Source organism: Pseudochaenichthys georgianus, chromosome 5 (assembly GCF_902827115.2).
Source record: "Pseudochaenichthys georgianus chromosome 5, fPseGeo1.2, whole genome shotgun sequence".
NCBI classification, from domain to species: Eukaryota; Metazoa; Chordata; class Actinopteri; order Perciformes; family Channichthyidae; genus Pseudochaenichthys; species Pseudochaenichthys georgianus.
In genome coordinates this window covers 916,512-931,370 of record NC_047507.1, presented here as the reverse complement: position 1 = coordinate 931,370, position 14,859 = coordinate 916,512, and the positions used below count along the sequence as shown (strand labels likewise).

The 14,859-nt window shown below is 40.5% G+C and overlaps 1 protein-coding gene across 1 annotated transcript in view; it reads right to left on the bottom strand.

The window, feature by feature from the left end:
- angpt4 (angiopoietin 4) overlaps positions 1-12,159 on the bottom strand; it is a 64,942-nt gene extending 52,783 nt beyond the window's left edge. Inside the window, exon 1 of the mRNA XM_034083284.2 lies at positions 11,230-12,159. Coding sequence (XP_033939175.1) covers positions 11,230-11,607 — 378 coding nt within the window. The 5' untranslated portion in view covers positions 11,608-12,159. The remainder of the gene's footprint in view (positions 1-11,229) is intronic.
- Between the last annotated feature and the right edge of the window lie 2,700 nt (positions 12,160-14,859).

The window sequence follows — 14,859 nt, the reverse complement described above, 5'->3', positions numbered from 1 at the left end:
ACACACACACACACACACACACACACACACACACACACACACACACACACACACACACACACACACACACACACACACACACACACACACACACACACACACACACTACACACAGACACACAGTGAGACAGAAATTGTGATTCACTTTCCAGCATTACTTCTGCTTTTTGTGTTTTCAATATCTTTTTTTACAACTTCCTCATCGTTGTGTGGAACTGTGGTAACGTGCAATTCAGTATCTATTCCAATCTTTTTTCTATAACATGAAGTGTAATAAATAAAACATCGTTAAAAAGCTAAGCTGCAGTGTAAAAGAGAAGCACATGAGCCTCTAGCCTTCCCATTATCAGATCCTAAACCAGCCCGTCATCAGCCAGCGCACTGCAGGTTTACAACGGTTTATGAAACACTTAAAAAACCACTCCTGCCCCCCGACTGCAGATCTCCATGAAACACAATCAAACTGCTGCTGTAAAACCATTCTCCTCTCACTGCCTCCAATCCTCTATAATCTTCCCAAACCATTCCCAACAGGGGAATAAACTCCAGAGAGGAGAGACCGATAAACGGGTAACTCAGACTTCAGGGAGCGGTGAATATTTTAAACATCACAAGAACTTGAAGAAGTAACCGAGCTGTGAAAAGAGACTCTGAGAAAATGTGTCCGTCCGGAAAAAAGCAGGTACAGATGTTGTGTCTCGTTAAAGATTCAGTTGAGAGGGACACAGTAAAGATTCAGAACAGTAACTTCTTAAAAAACAAATACACTAACTTTTCACCACTGGGATTTGTTTGGATAGAAAAAAGAAGAGATTCAGGAGGAAGGAAGCAGGATTTAAAGGATCACAAAGTGAATTCTTGCCTTTAAGCCCATAATGCCACAAGTCTGTTCCAATTATGTCGACTTCTGAAGACATTTACTCTATTGCTTTTTAAATTGAGGTCACTGTTTCTTGACGTCATGAAACTATTGCAAATATTGAATTTCAACAGTTTGTCAGCTTTGGCCAAGAGTTATTAGATTTACACGCAGTCTGTAATGAGGGATTCAAATTGTATTTCAACTATAAAAAGGGTTTTAAAATATGTTTTGCTCGGATGTTGGTGTCATTTACAACCTGATTGTTGACACTACTGTTGTTTTGTCATGTCAGACGTGTATGCTGTGTTCAATCATTATTACTTTTGTCAAACTATTAACAAATTATTTGATAAGAAGAGCAGCAATGATGAGTTGACTATTTGTTTGTGGATGTATTATACAATCATCGTAATGTTAATTTCTATTGAAAAATGTCAGATAATGCCGTTCTCAGTCTCTCAATATTGAGATCTTATGATTTTCCATATTAACTTAATATTTTTGGGGTTTTGTAACAACAAAACAAGACATTTAAAGTCATCACCTTAGACTTTGTTAAACTGTTATGGAATTTTTTTTATATTTTAAGACATTTTATAGGAAACAATCGTCAATAAATAGAGTTGTTGCCCTCCAGCACTTTCACTCGCTCTGAAGAATTCCTCCTCTTTAAATTTTACTTTGTTTTTATTGCACTTTTAACGATGTATTTAAAGCCAGTTGCGGCTGAATGGTTGTGGTTGTTGAGACTGACGGAGGCTGCGGGCAGATAATAGCCGTCATTAGGCCGTTATTAGTGCTGTCAGTGGGGTCTGTTTGATGTGAGGCTGTAAAAGATGATGCAGCACAGACCAGGTGTTCCTCCACACTCAGGTCAAGCTGCAAATACTCCCAGCAGAGATTGTGTTTGTGCAAAGTCAATGTTTTAAGAATGTTTTCACATTTCAGCTTGTGTTAGCCTCTTGTTTCTATCTCTTTTGGTTTCCACAAAGTCCTAATGGGCTCCACTTTAGGCAAACAATCTCTGATGTGAAGCAAGAAACAACCAAGATCGGGCCAATCACAAAACCCAAGCTGCTCCGGTGAATTCAAATATGCATCTCCCTCTTTAGTAATCTCCGTATCCCATCAGATTTCTCTAAATTGCTGCCGTCTCTCTCTCTTTGTGTCTCTGCAGGTTATCATCAGAATAACCTTTGAGCAGATCAAAGTGTGGCAGCAGTTGATCACCCGGCTGTGATCTGACCACAGCTCTTTCCGTCTCTCCAACTCGGCTCCATTTGAAGTCAGTCATTTGGCAGAAACCTAAACAAACCCCACGTTAACTCCCTCACTTACTGCTGTTTACAGACCCACTCTCTCCAAAACCACTGAACTGCTGCAGAGGCCACACTGAAACTCAACTGTACACTTTGAAGAGGGAAGACATAGATACGGTTCTGCTTTATGTTGATAGAAAAGCTTAAGTATATGTCATGCGCTTTATCTGTTCTGAAAGTGGTTTTAAATTGCAGTGCCTGCTTTTTCCAGATTTCATCTACAGTAACACCAACATGCACAGTGAAGATGGTGTCAGAAACGCATGCTCCCAAGAGGATGAATCCTACCAACTTTGGGAATGCTGAATTGGCAATTTATGAACCATGGGGTTCAATTTTGTGTTTTTAAATCATAGATCTAAAGAAATATTTAATTGATTGTTATGAAATTTGATATAGACAATCATGTTCTGCTCAGCATTAATTATAATAACATTAGGTCAAATTGTATTCAATACTTACTTTATGACCAATTATCCGCAGAGCTAAAGACATTCCCATCAGTCCTAGCTGTATTTTGTGTTTAGTGCTAAGTAGCAAATGTTAGTATGCCAACGCTAAACTAAAATGGTGTTGATTTCACATCACACCTAAGACCATATTAGCATTCTAAAAACTAGCTTGGAGGTTAATGATGGTCGCTTTGGATAAAAGCATCAGCTAAGTAACATGTAATGTATTGTGACTGAGAGATGGCGTTCACGTTTGTCACTGCTGATTCACTATCTTTCTGCAGAACAAAATAAAGATGTGTAACAACATTACAAACACCACACTCGCTGCTCCGTCATGTGCGCTGTAGTTTGACCTCAGTTAAAGACTCCAGCTTTAGGATCTGATTTGTGACTCCCTGAGCTCTGAGAGGGAACATTTGCCACCAGTGAGCGCATGAGAAACACAAATATTGGGAAGAATTTGACCAAACGGAGGGAATCTGCTGTCTCAGTTTGGGGGTTGGGGAGTGCTGTACTGCAGACTGCAGACACCACACAGCTGTGGCTCTGAAGAAATACTTTGTGCAATATTATGTCTCTATTATCATTTCAAAACTTTTGAGGGGCAGTTTACAAGGAAAATAGAAGTCATGTTCTGAAAGGCTGGAGTATGCATGTAGCCTTGGCCAATTGATTATTGAATCCAGACTAATCCAACAAAAATTGGAAAACAATGGACTGTTTTAGTCATACCAAACTTTCTCTTCAAATGTGATGATGTGTATATACTAGAAAAAACAACCAATTTGAACATTTAATTTGGCTCTGGAAAGACATTATAATAAATATAACTGTAAATGAATACATTACTACACATTACAACTTCTGCTGCCTTTTTAATTTTTTTTGGATTTCATTAATTCTTGTAACGCTGATTCATAGGATAGTGGTGAAGGCGAGACACCCCAGGTGAATAGGGTTATTTTTTTTACCTTAAAGGTATCAGCTAGACATTTCTCCAGTTAATGACTTACAATAAGGCAATTGTTTTTTGTATTACAAGTTTTCTGAAATAGCATGTTTAAATATGCAAATTAACCATTATCTCATTAAATATGCACATATTTTAACTAGGGCTGTCAGTCGATTAAAATATTTAATCGCGATTAATCGCATGATTGTCTATAGTTAATCGCGATTAATCGCAAATTAATCGCACATTTTTTATCTGTTCTAAATGTACCTTAGAGGAATATTTTTCAAGTTTTTAATACTCTTATCAACATATGAGTGGACACATATGCTTTATGCAAATGTTTATTATCATTTGAACAATGACAAATATTCTCATGAATATTAAACACAACAACCTGGAACCTCTCATACAATACAAATGGGGTGTGTGTGTGTGTGTGTGTGTGTGTGTGTGTGTGTGTGTGTGTGTGTGTGTGTGTGTGTGTGTGTGTGTGTGTGTGTGTGTGTGTGTGTGTGTGTGTGTTGGATCGTTGGAGCTATGTGCAACTCAAGGCATATGCTCGAACGGGAGCTGCCTGGAAGCTGCCTGGAAGCTGCCTGGAAGCTGCGATCATGTTGCGCGCATTAACACTAGCTGAGTGTGCTGACTTCTCCTACAACGTCCCGCTGTCTGCTTCCTGCATCAAGTCAAGTGCTCGGCGCAGTTGTGGCGAAATGTCGCTCCTCTGTTTTTATTTAAACAGCTCCTTATATCCGTTAGCGCAGCTAGCTAGCACCAGATGCTAACAACAACAATGCACATAAGGTCTCTCTGTCGCTCGCTCGGGCCACACAAACACACACCCTCCCGGTCCTCCCGGTGGCCAGTCGGTGCCTGCCGGTGAGTGTGGAAGTGTGGTCTGCTGCAAGCGGGCAGCAGGAGCGGGGCTGTCAGCATCAGCTTGTAGATGGTATTTTAAACTCGATGCGCTCTGAAACTACGGGGCGGCCGAGGAAAAAAATACACATGCGTTAATCGCATTAAAATAATTAGTGGCGTTAATTTTTTTTGCGTTAACGCGTTATTAACGCGTTAACTTGACAGCCCTAATTTTAACACATTTCAGGAATCGAAATCTGAACTTTGGATAAAGCCAGGTTCACAATTCTTGTTTCATTTTGTAGTCATATTAGTATCTAAGGCTTTTACAGAAGGGATATTGGATATCTCTTTTTATCACTCCATAAATCAGAAAATACTGTCAACAGCCCTACAATATCCATTTTCGCATGTTTTTAGGTATACAATGTTGTATAATTCAGGCTATGAATGATATATGAACAAACCCTTCTGTAAAAGCCTTCATAATATTGATAGGAATATAACTGGAAGGTTTGGTGTCTACGTCAGGGGTCACCAACCTTTTTTAGGGTGAGGGCTACTTTCAAAAAATAAAACAAGTCGAGGGCTACTTTTACTCCTCTTTTTTTGTTTTTTGCAGTGTATATATTTAGCACATTTTAACATTATTATATGCTGACCTTTAACCTTTGTGTGCTGTTTGGGTCTGTGGGACCCGTTTGCAGTGTTTACTAAAACAAAATGTTTGCAATTTAATTAATGTAACCTTTTTTATTTGGGGGTGGATCTCACCTTCTCTAGGGGGGTCCTCATCGCCTCATGAGCATGCATGGAAGATTTTGAAGTGAAATGCATCAATCTGGTGCACTTTGAGCACAACATGAATTGATGGATACAGCTCTCAACACTCAACATGAAAGGGAGCTGTATTTTCAATAATCCAAACATCTTTAGAATATGATCACAACCAATAACAAATCATTTAAACTTGTTTATTCTTATCTTATGTTACCTATTAGCATTCTTTCTTTTTCTTTATGCATATTTTACTAACCACTCCCCTTTTAAACTGTTTTTTTTACTGTCCTATAGTACACATTGGAATTATTTCTTACTTTATCTATATTAAATAGATAAAGGTGTGCTCTCCCTAGCTCTCTTTCTCTCCGTCTCTCTGTCTCTCTCTCCCACCCTCCCTAGCTCGCTCACTCTCTCTCTCTGTCTCGCTCGCTCACAAAGGCTGTGTGCTCCTCCGTGGCGATGACGGCTTGCGGTAAAAAAAATAAATAAACATATTTGTAAAGTGGGGACACAAAGGTGATTTCGAAAAGTGCGGGGCACATGTCCCCAGTGGAAATTATGCCATGCGTGTGTGTGCGTCAAGTGCAATAAATATATAAGTTACAACACACAGAGTAAAACTCTGCCCCTCATGTGTTGTATAGGCTGGCATGATAGGCTGTTCAATGGGGCTGATGTGTAGTGCAGATTCTGCCAGAAGGAAAATCAGCGGGGAGGTGCCACATTGGTTTTCTTCCCGACTGCAACGCTGGTCCCGCAAATCAAGCAAGAACGTGATTGGTCGATATTCATTGTGGGGTGGGGGGAGGGGTGTTATAGAGTTGTAGTAAGTAGATAGAGCTCGCTATGATTTAGGTTTCGTTTATGCATAGGGTAGATTCTTTTAATTACATTTCCTTTTTTGTTTTGTGTATTTTATGCATTTTGGATTTGCTTGGCGAGCTATTTTTAGAACATGCCCGGCGGGCGACTCACGTTGCCCCTGCGGTAGACTAAGTGCCCGCGGGCACCGTGTTGGCTACCCCTGCTCTACGTGCGACTGAAGTTGAAATTTCGAACCCAGAGTAGGAGAAAAAACTCATTTTGAGAAAACGACCTTTAAAGATTGCAGTGAGGCGCTAGCTGAACCCTCCTGTTCTCTGGATGATAGCTTGCGCCTCGACGCACTCCGTGAAGGTATTTCATGTTCGGGGTCATTTGTTTTTTGTATAATCTTGCTTCGTGCAAGTGACAATTGTTGTCGTCTTCTCTGTGAACGTTTTTTTCGCCGTTCTTTTGGCATTTTGAGATTTCAATTTCTAGCGGAAAGCTAACCAGGAAGTGTTTTAGCACACCACGTGACGCATCTGAACGAATCACGTTGTCAGAAATGTACACCAGCCAATGAGATTTCGTTTCTTGGTTTAAGACCCCTTTGTGCTTTCACGATTGGTTGCTGATACAAAGGAAATGACCATATTTGGATCTGATGAGATTGTGCAGGAGAGAAACAGCTTTCCAACGATATCTCTGTTGCCATGGTGCACACAGCGGTCGCGGTACTTTATGTTACGTTAGAATGCTAACTTTTGGTGAATTTAGGAGAAATCTACAGACGCAAATAGATAAACTATAGTAAAATAAACACTTAAATGTGTATTTTGTACGTTTTCCTTCCAAAAGCCTGAAAGAAAACATGTTATAGAATCAAAATAGCACAACATCTCAAAGTTGACCAGTACTTGAAAAACGAGGTTTTTGCCTGCAGTGTCTCGCCTGAAGCCTCTTCTGATGTTTTCTCATTTAATCTGGATAAAGACTAAGATGTATATATAAATATCTCTCTGGCCTGTCAATGAGAGATTCATGAGGAATATAATGTACTTTAACCCTAAAAACACCTTAAACTCTGATACTTTGAGAGAAAGTAGAGGGAGGGACAGGGAAACTGAGAAGAGACGCAGTTATCTTTTATCTGAATTAAATTAAAGCTCTGATGAGCGGACGGTAACAAACGTGACAGAGTCAGAGAGCGATTAGATAGACAGCTGGAGGTCAAAGGTCACCTCTCTGTCTCCTGTCGCTGCAGCAGGCCTCAGCTCTGGACCTGACCTGCGACTCCTCAGAGGGTTAACAGTGTGGGTGGTGAACACACGCACGCATGCACACACACTCAAAGTCACACACATACCAGCTTTTTGAAAACACTCCTGAAATCTCAATGGTTTAATCCGGTGAAGCGCCACTCTGAATTTACATTTTCTGCAGATTTAAATCTTTCTATGAGTGCTTCGGATACTCAGAAAAAAAAGAGTAGAAAAGAAATCCACCCCGGTGGGCAGCAAAAATAATCTGTTTTATCCGTTTAATGTATAATTCACTCTCTGAGATCTGTTTGGGTTGCAGATGTGAGTTTGAGTGTGTATTCAGGGTTTAAGAGGAGTAAAGTAACATTTCTATCACACTCGTGGCCAAAACATATGTAGGCGTACGAAATAAAATGCTTTAATTTATAAATCAATTAATCATTTTCTCTATAAAATGGAGGAAAGATGGCCAAATTACATTTTTGGGTTGAAACTGGTGACTAAATTGCTGAAAAAGCACTTACTCTAAGGTTAATATTTTCCAAAGACATTCACGAACATTGCAGCCATCGCTGATTGGTAAGGGTTCGCTTTTACTTATGATTTATTAACAATAAAAAATGGTCACCTTCCTCGATTTTTAAAGATAGAGAGAGACAGTGATAGCAAACAAAAATACCATCTACACTGTTCTTCAGATGTGTTGGAAAAGGGACTTTTGATATCTAAATTCAGAGATAATTTTCCTCTGGTTCCATAGTTATTGCATAGTTTCGGGTTAATACAACATTGGGTTACTTCTTAAATGCACCAGCTACCACCCAGCTTGCAGTTCCTTCTTTTCTACCATCATCTATCTTACAAGTCAACTTTCTGAAGGCCATGATTTAGCATTTTGAAAGCTAAATAAATCAAGTCAGCATTCCTTCTGTTAGAATTATGATTTATATCAACTCTGACTTTAAACAGGAGCATTATTCATGCTGCGGCTGTGACGTTTAAATGATTGTAATGATGATGAATGGGGACTCCCCGCATACGCATTCCTTTTACAAATGTTTTCTTTCGCTAATCCGATTTCATGGATCAACATCACCTGCTGCACCCAAACCATTTCAATCTGCACGTCAGCAGGAGTCTGAGCCAACGTCTCAACTTCACTAGAGGAAGTAGAAACTGGATGTACTGTAGAGCTCACAAAGAGGCTTTGTGGCTAGTATATTTAGAGACTACTGTTTTATCTTTAATCAACACTGCTGCACACTAATAACGCATCTCTCAAAACGGTCGGTCTTTGTTCAGCTAGAAAAATCAGGAGCAAAGACAAATGACAGCCCAACAAGTGACTGAGGTAACGGACGGGTTCGTGTTGATATCTGGCTAGAGTTTTTTCTTTTATGGTACAGGCACGGTGAAATGCCAAATCTGTGCGATTAAAGTGCGAGAATTTAAATGTAATCCCAATGGTGATAATTAAACAAAGATCATTCGGAACAATTCCACTTGATTTTATGTAAATTGCTTCATTTGTGTGAGCTTATTGTTGAGATAGAACATTTTACTTATTTTGGTCTTGCTAACTGCATTTACGGAAGGCAATGGTTTGTTGTCGCTGATAATATCTCTACAACAGTTGGATAAATTGCCATTATATGTTTAGCTGATGTTCAGGGTGCCCCCTGCCTCGAGGATGAATCCTACTAACTTTGGTTAATGTCAAAGTCTTCCCTTATGCAGGAAAATACTGCAACAAAAATGAATGGATATGAACAACGTTTTTACGGCTTTTCTTTGAATCTAGAATTATTTAAAAAAAATGCAAAATCTTCAACTGGACGAAGGAAATCAGGTTTTATTTTTTCCAAACATATGTTTAATGACTGACAAGACATTCCTTCAGACTAAGCTGTACTTTGTGTTATGTGCTCAGTAACTTAGCTGGTGAATATGTTTAAGATCAATTTATATAATTCACGCCTTGTGAGCATGTTAGCATCTTATGGCGCATTTCCACTGCAGCGCGGAGCGTGGTTTAAGCATGCCGTGCACGGCCCGTTATTGGTTGCGTTAAAAAACCCTTTAAAATGCGTGTTTTATGAATGGAGATCGGCTAAGCTAACACAGTACATGCTCCGTCCACACTCAAAACAACGGCCTATACAGACATAAATAAAGCAGCGACTGTATTCGCCATGACACAGACAGTCTGTGGCTTGTACTTGTTTAACTTCTGTCTAGTTTCTGAACAGATATGAGGAGCTGTGAGCTCTGAGGGCTAACAGCTAACAGCTGATGTTGGTTTTGTGTTTCGCATTGAAGATGACGTAACGGCTCTGCCTACACTGCGTTACTATAGTTACTGCCCCAGTTCCTGAACAGTAATGGAAACGCAGCACAAAGTGAGCCTGGCCTAACAAGGCCTAACGAGGCCTAGCCATACCGTACTAAGCCGACGAGGCCCTGCAGTGGAAATGCGCCATTAGTCTTGTCTTTGATTCCTGGTAGTGCTACTACTACTAGTCACTCGGCTTGGCAAATTCCCACAATTGATGTTTGTAGGTTATCATCCTTTTCACACTAGAGACTGCCATTGTTGGGTCGGGGATATTGGAGGGGAATTCTGGGTGGATAACAAGAATCTCCAACATGTCACCCCCTGCCAGCAATCAGAAGAAATATGTAGGCAGGTAACAATTTCCAGCTCAAACTAAAGAGACTGCAAATGTTATCCAACTCACTATCAATTAGAAACCATCACTCATCATACATCAATTAATATAATAATTAGCAATCTTTAATGGCTAAAGACAGACTCTTGATCTTTTGTATCTGTGAGAAGTGGTCAGTTCTTCACACATTCATTCTTTGGTACAGCCGAGGTGTTCTGCAATACTTCTGCAGAATAGATGGTAACGGGGGAATATGGTTTCACATCTTATTGCACAGCGTGCAGTCACATATCCAATGAAACTACAGATGTAGAAATTATAGTTTGTTAGAACAACAGAAGGGAAAGTGTTCACTGATTGAAACCAGCTGCCACTCATCGAGAGTCATAACCCCAAACTTTGATCTCTCCTGCAGATCACCGGGCAAGAAAACTGAGCCACACAGACACACACACTGACACACACACACACACACACACACACACACACACACACACACACACACACACACACACACACACACACACACACACACACACACACACACACACACACACACACACACACACACACACACACACACACACACACACACACACACACACACACACACACACACACACACACACACACACACACACACACACACTACGTACACAGCTGCTATAAAATGACATGTCCGATTAATGAATTCACACATATTTTCACGTCTTCCAGCAACATGTTTTCCATTAATTAATCTACTTATATACCCAGTGATACAATGTTCTATGTGGCTGTAATTTGTACTGAACTTTGCCTTTTGGTCTGACAGAAGAGTCTTAGTGAAAAGTACCTGAACATTAATTAATTCCTTAATCTAATAATAATAATAATACATTTATATAGCGCTTTTCCTGGTGCTCAAACGCTTAAATAAGTTATCTGTTCTGCATAAGACCCAAAGTATCCGTCACAAGACACAACACTCATTACTTTAGCTTGAACTGTCAACCTGCTTTTGACCAACCTTCTCTTTTATAAGTTATTTTGATGTAGCCAAAATTTAAATCTCAAATCTGTTCCTCCATTGTTTGTTATCTTTTTGGTCTAGTGTAAGATATTTAGTAAAAAGTACCAAAGATGTCATGTTTTCCAGCTGTCCTCCATAAGTCGCAAAGTTACAAGACACTGCACATGTGTGTCAACCTTCTTGCCTCATACATGTTTCCTTGTGTGCAAAAGATCTACAAACGATAAAGAGGAGGTAGTTTGTCTCTTACCTTCTGCAGCCACTGCGTGTTGTTCGCCATCGTGCTCTCCAGGCGCTGCAGTTTCTGAGCCGACCATTCGCGGTCGATGGGTGGAGAGTCTCTCTGCACGACGCTTGGCCCGCCGCGAGAGACGCCATATTGTTCGGTCTGTGGAGGCGATGCTCCGCCCAGACATCCGTCCAGCTCGGGCAGGATGAAGGTGTAGCTGCACTGACCGTGTTGGATGCGGTGAAACTTCCTTCTCTTCTCCGCACCTCCTCCTCCGCCACCACTTCTTCTTCTTCCAGCTCCTCCTCGTTCTGCGCTGGAAACACCGGCTGCATCAGAGACGACTGACAGGGTCCAAAGCAGCACCAGCGACCCCCAACAGAGATTTACACCTTTCATAGCGATCTCTTCAAACGTATTAAAGTGTTCTCAGGGCAAGAGGGTCAAGAGAAGCTCATTCACACTCTGACCCCAACTCACTGCATGAAAACATCAGGATGTCTCTGCACCTACTGTCAATCCATGAAGGCTGATCTGTTTGATTTCAGCAGGTAACGCTTTTGCAGAAACAGGAAGCAACACCTGTCCTGTGAGCGTCTTCTGTTCCTTCCTCAATAATGGTGAAGAATCACATCAGACGAGGTGATCAACACGTGGGATCCATGTCCTTCTTTTGCTTTTGGATATCAATTTTCTTCTGTTGTTGGCTTTCTTTTGCTGATGAAGAATAACAGGATGGGTCCACTACCTTTTACCCTGAGCCGGTCTCTCATGATTTTCCTTGAAGTTCCCTAATATCTTTGTAAAAAAATGTGTTTGGAAAAGCTAAGTTGAATTTAAGAGATAAAAATAGAGGTTATGGTTTTTTTTAGGGTTTGGGAATAGTGAATGTCCAAACTGCCAGGGGGAATGAAAAGAAAGGAAATCTGTGGGTGGAAACATCCTTCTCTGGTGGCTGCTTGTTCAGAAGTGGCCGAAGAGAAATACTTCTGCCCCTTCTTATCTGGGGCTGGCTGAGAAAGGGAGGTCTGAGCGAGGGAGGGAAGAGTGGGAGGAGGAGAGGGAGGATTGGAGGGACAGGAGACCTGAGGGAGGTCTATTAGAGGACCCTCTCTATTTGTAGGCTGAGAGGCAATGAGGGAGGAAGGAGAGGGAATAAAAAGTAGCCAGAAAAAGAGGGGGAATATTAAGGGAGTGTAAAGAGGATAGGTCAAAAATATAAGACAGAGAGATAAGACAACATGCGGAGAAAGAGAGGGCAGAACAAGAAACTGAACTGTTGAATGAACATAGAGGAGAGAAAGAGATCTAGCTATGGTTTTGTAGCTGCAGTAATCTTCTTTCCTAACTGATCTGAAGTAAATCCTGATGCCTTGTATGGTCATTTATACTGAGTCAGCAACTGCTCTGTCCTCAAAACAAAGCCACGCTCTGGGGCATCATGGGAGATCAGGCAAGCAGAGGCAAACTATCTAGTCCACAAAAGTTTGGGTTGAAAAAAATAACATTTGATTAATTTGAGCCATGCACAACTGTGCTACAACTACCATGACGTCATTGGGTCCAAAAATACTTTTTCTCAATGACTTACACTGGGAAAGATCAGCGGATATTGAAAGTAAGTAAATCAACTACCCAGTCCTAGAACTTGAATAGCCTTCATTCAATTAATGAGGTCCTTAAAGTTGTGAAATGTGCTAAAAGCAGAATCTGGAGATATTTTTCCTCTACATTTATTTGACTAAGTTGGGATGGTGATGCGGATTGGTGATGGGGCTAAAGGAAAAGGCCAGTATGCATGATGGGCCAATAGATGCAGAAGATTGCCAGAGGAAGGAACTTCTGGGTATAAATGTTCTCGTTAATTGAGCAGTCTTGTATTCATAGGGATGAACGCGGCCCCTTCTCCAACGCTGTATCCAGTCTTCTTCATACATCCATGGTTAAAGTCTCTCTCTGTCGCTGCATGCACCTTCTCATCTGTCCTGCAGCTCTTCCCTCTACATGGAAGTACACACTAAGATTATTTCCAGACAGATGGCTCGGCCCCAGGCTTGTGAAACACTAGCTCAACATGTGTGGAGAGATGTGAGTTGTCGATTATTGAGGTTTATTTGCACAGCGATAAACTGTTCTGCAGAAGTTGACGGATACAGATAAAAGCAGAGATAAGAGACACACTTACACATTCATGCAAAGAGATAAGAATCCTTAAAAGTGACATTTTAACTCAAAATAAAAAGATATAGGGTGTGTTTCTGCACCCTCCTCAAAGTATGAAGAGAAATGGCCGATCTCATCGTCCTACGTATTTATTTTGACATTAGACATCTTATTTTCAGCTGACCTGACCTCGGTCTACTGTTACTGCTGTGCTGTGGCATACATCTTAATTTTGGCGGGGTCGCTCACTTAATGTTGGCCGATTGGTCCTTTGGGGGAGGGCAGAGGGTAACAGCGAGTGGCTTCTGCCCCAACCGGAGATCATTCTCATGGGAACAGGAGAGGAGGGAGAGTCTGGAGCTCAGAGCTGCAAAACATAGAGCTGTTCCAAATGCTCTTATTGCAGGATTTTTTAAGAGTTATATGTTTGGATCTAGTTAAAAAGCGTCCATCTGATACTCGTTTCTCGATCACAATCCTGACTGAGGCATGAGCCAAAATATCTGATTATTAATGAATATTTTTGTCCTACCCAGATAAGGTTGTATGTCCTCAATTATTTTAATAATTTATTTAGGATGATTTTTTCAAATTTCGAATCATAGCCGGACATTTCCTTGATAACTTTTTTTTTCAAATCTTTATATTTATTCATCCATGAGAGGTCTCATCCAAATACCAATATGATTCAATCAATTGTGTTCCTTACAGGTCTAAAAGTTGGATGGATAGCATCACAGTTTGATAGTTGTGTCTTGAGTATATAAGCTTCAAGGTTCAAGGCTTTTATTAGTCATACGTGCATAGCTACAGTGTAGTTATGACGATGAAAATCTTAGGTAACAGGCTCCTCCAACAGTGCAACACAATACAACAGATAAACAGTGCAAGTAAATAGTAAATACTGAGAAAGCTGATATTCCCGACAAGTTTTCATAAACTGACGATCAATATTCAGTCTCAATACCCCAAAAATGTCGGAGCATTATGAAATGTCATCGTCCTAAGATGCCAAAGAAGATTAGGACGAAATGTTCGGGGATGCTTCTGTGCCATCCAGTTCTGTGTGCCGGTGGCAACTATAATTTCTTCTATTGGGCAGATATCAGGAGCAACAGGAGGGCGCAGGAGTCATGAACCAGCCCTTCCCTCTGTGGGAACGCACGTACGGATGAGGATGTGTCTTTTTTATTGCAGGATTTGATTTCAGCTATGTCTGTTTTTCTTTTTGCCCCTTTCTAAACACAACATGGTCTGGTTGTTTTTTTTGTGGTAATATGACGACTGGTTTTATTACTGTATTATATTACAGTAATTTCTCCAAAGATATACATTTCCGGTGACCATCAGGATGTTTGATGTTGGTCTGAAATAAGTTTGATTTGTTTCCTATGAAATCTTGCATCATGCATTCACTGTGTTTTGATTTTCTCTGTACTATCTCTAGTTTGTACATATCTTAAAGTATTTAAGTTAGTTAGCAAAATA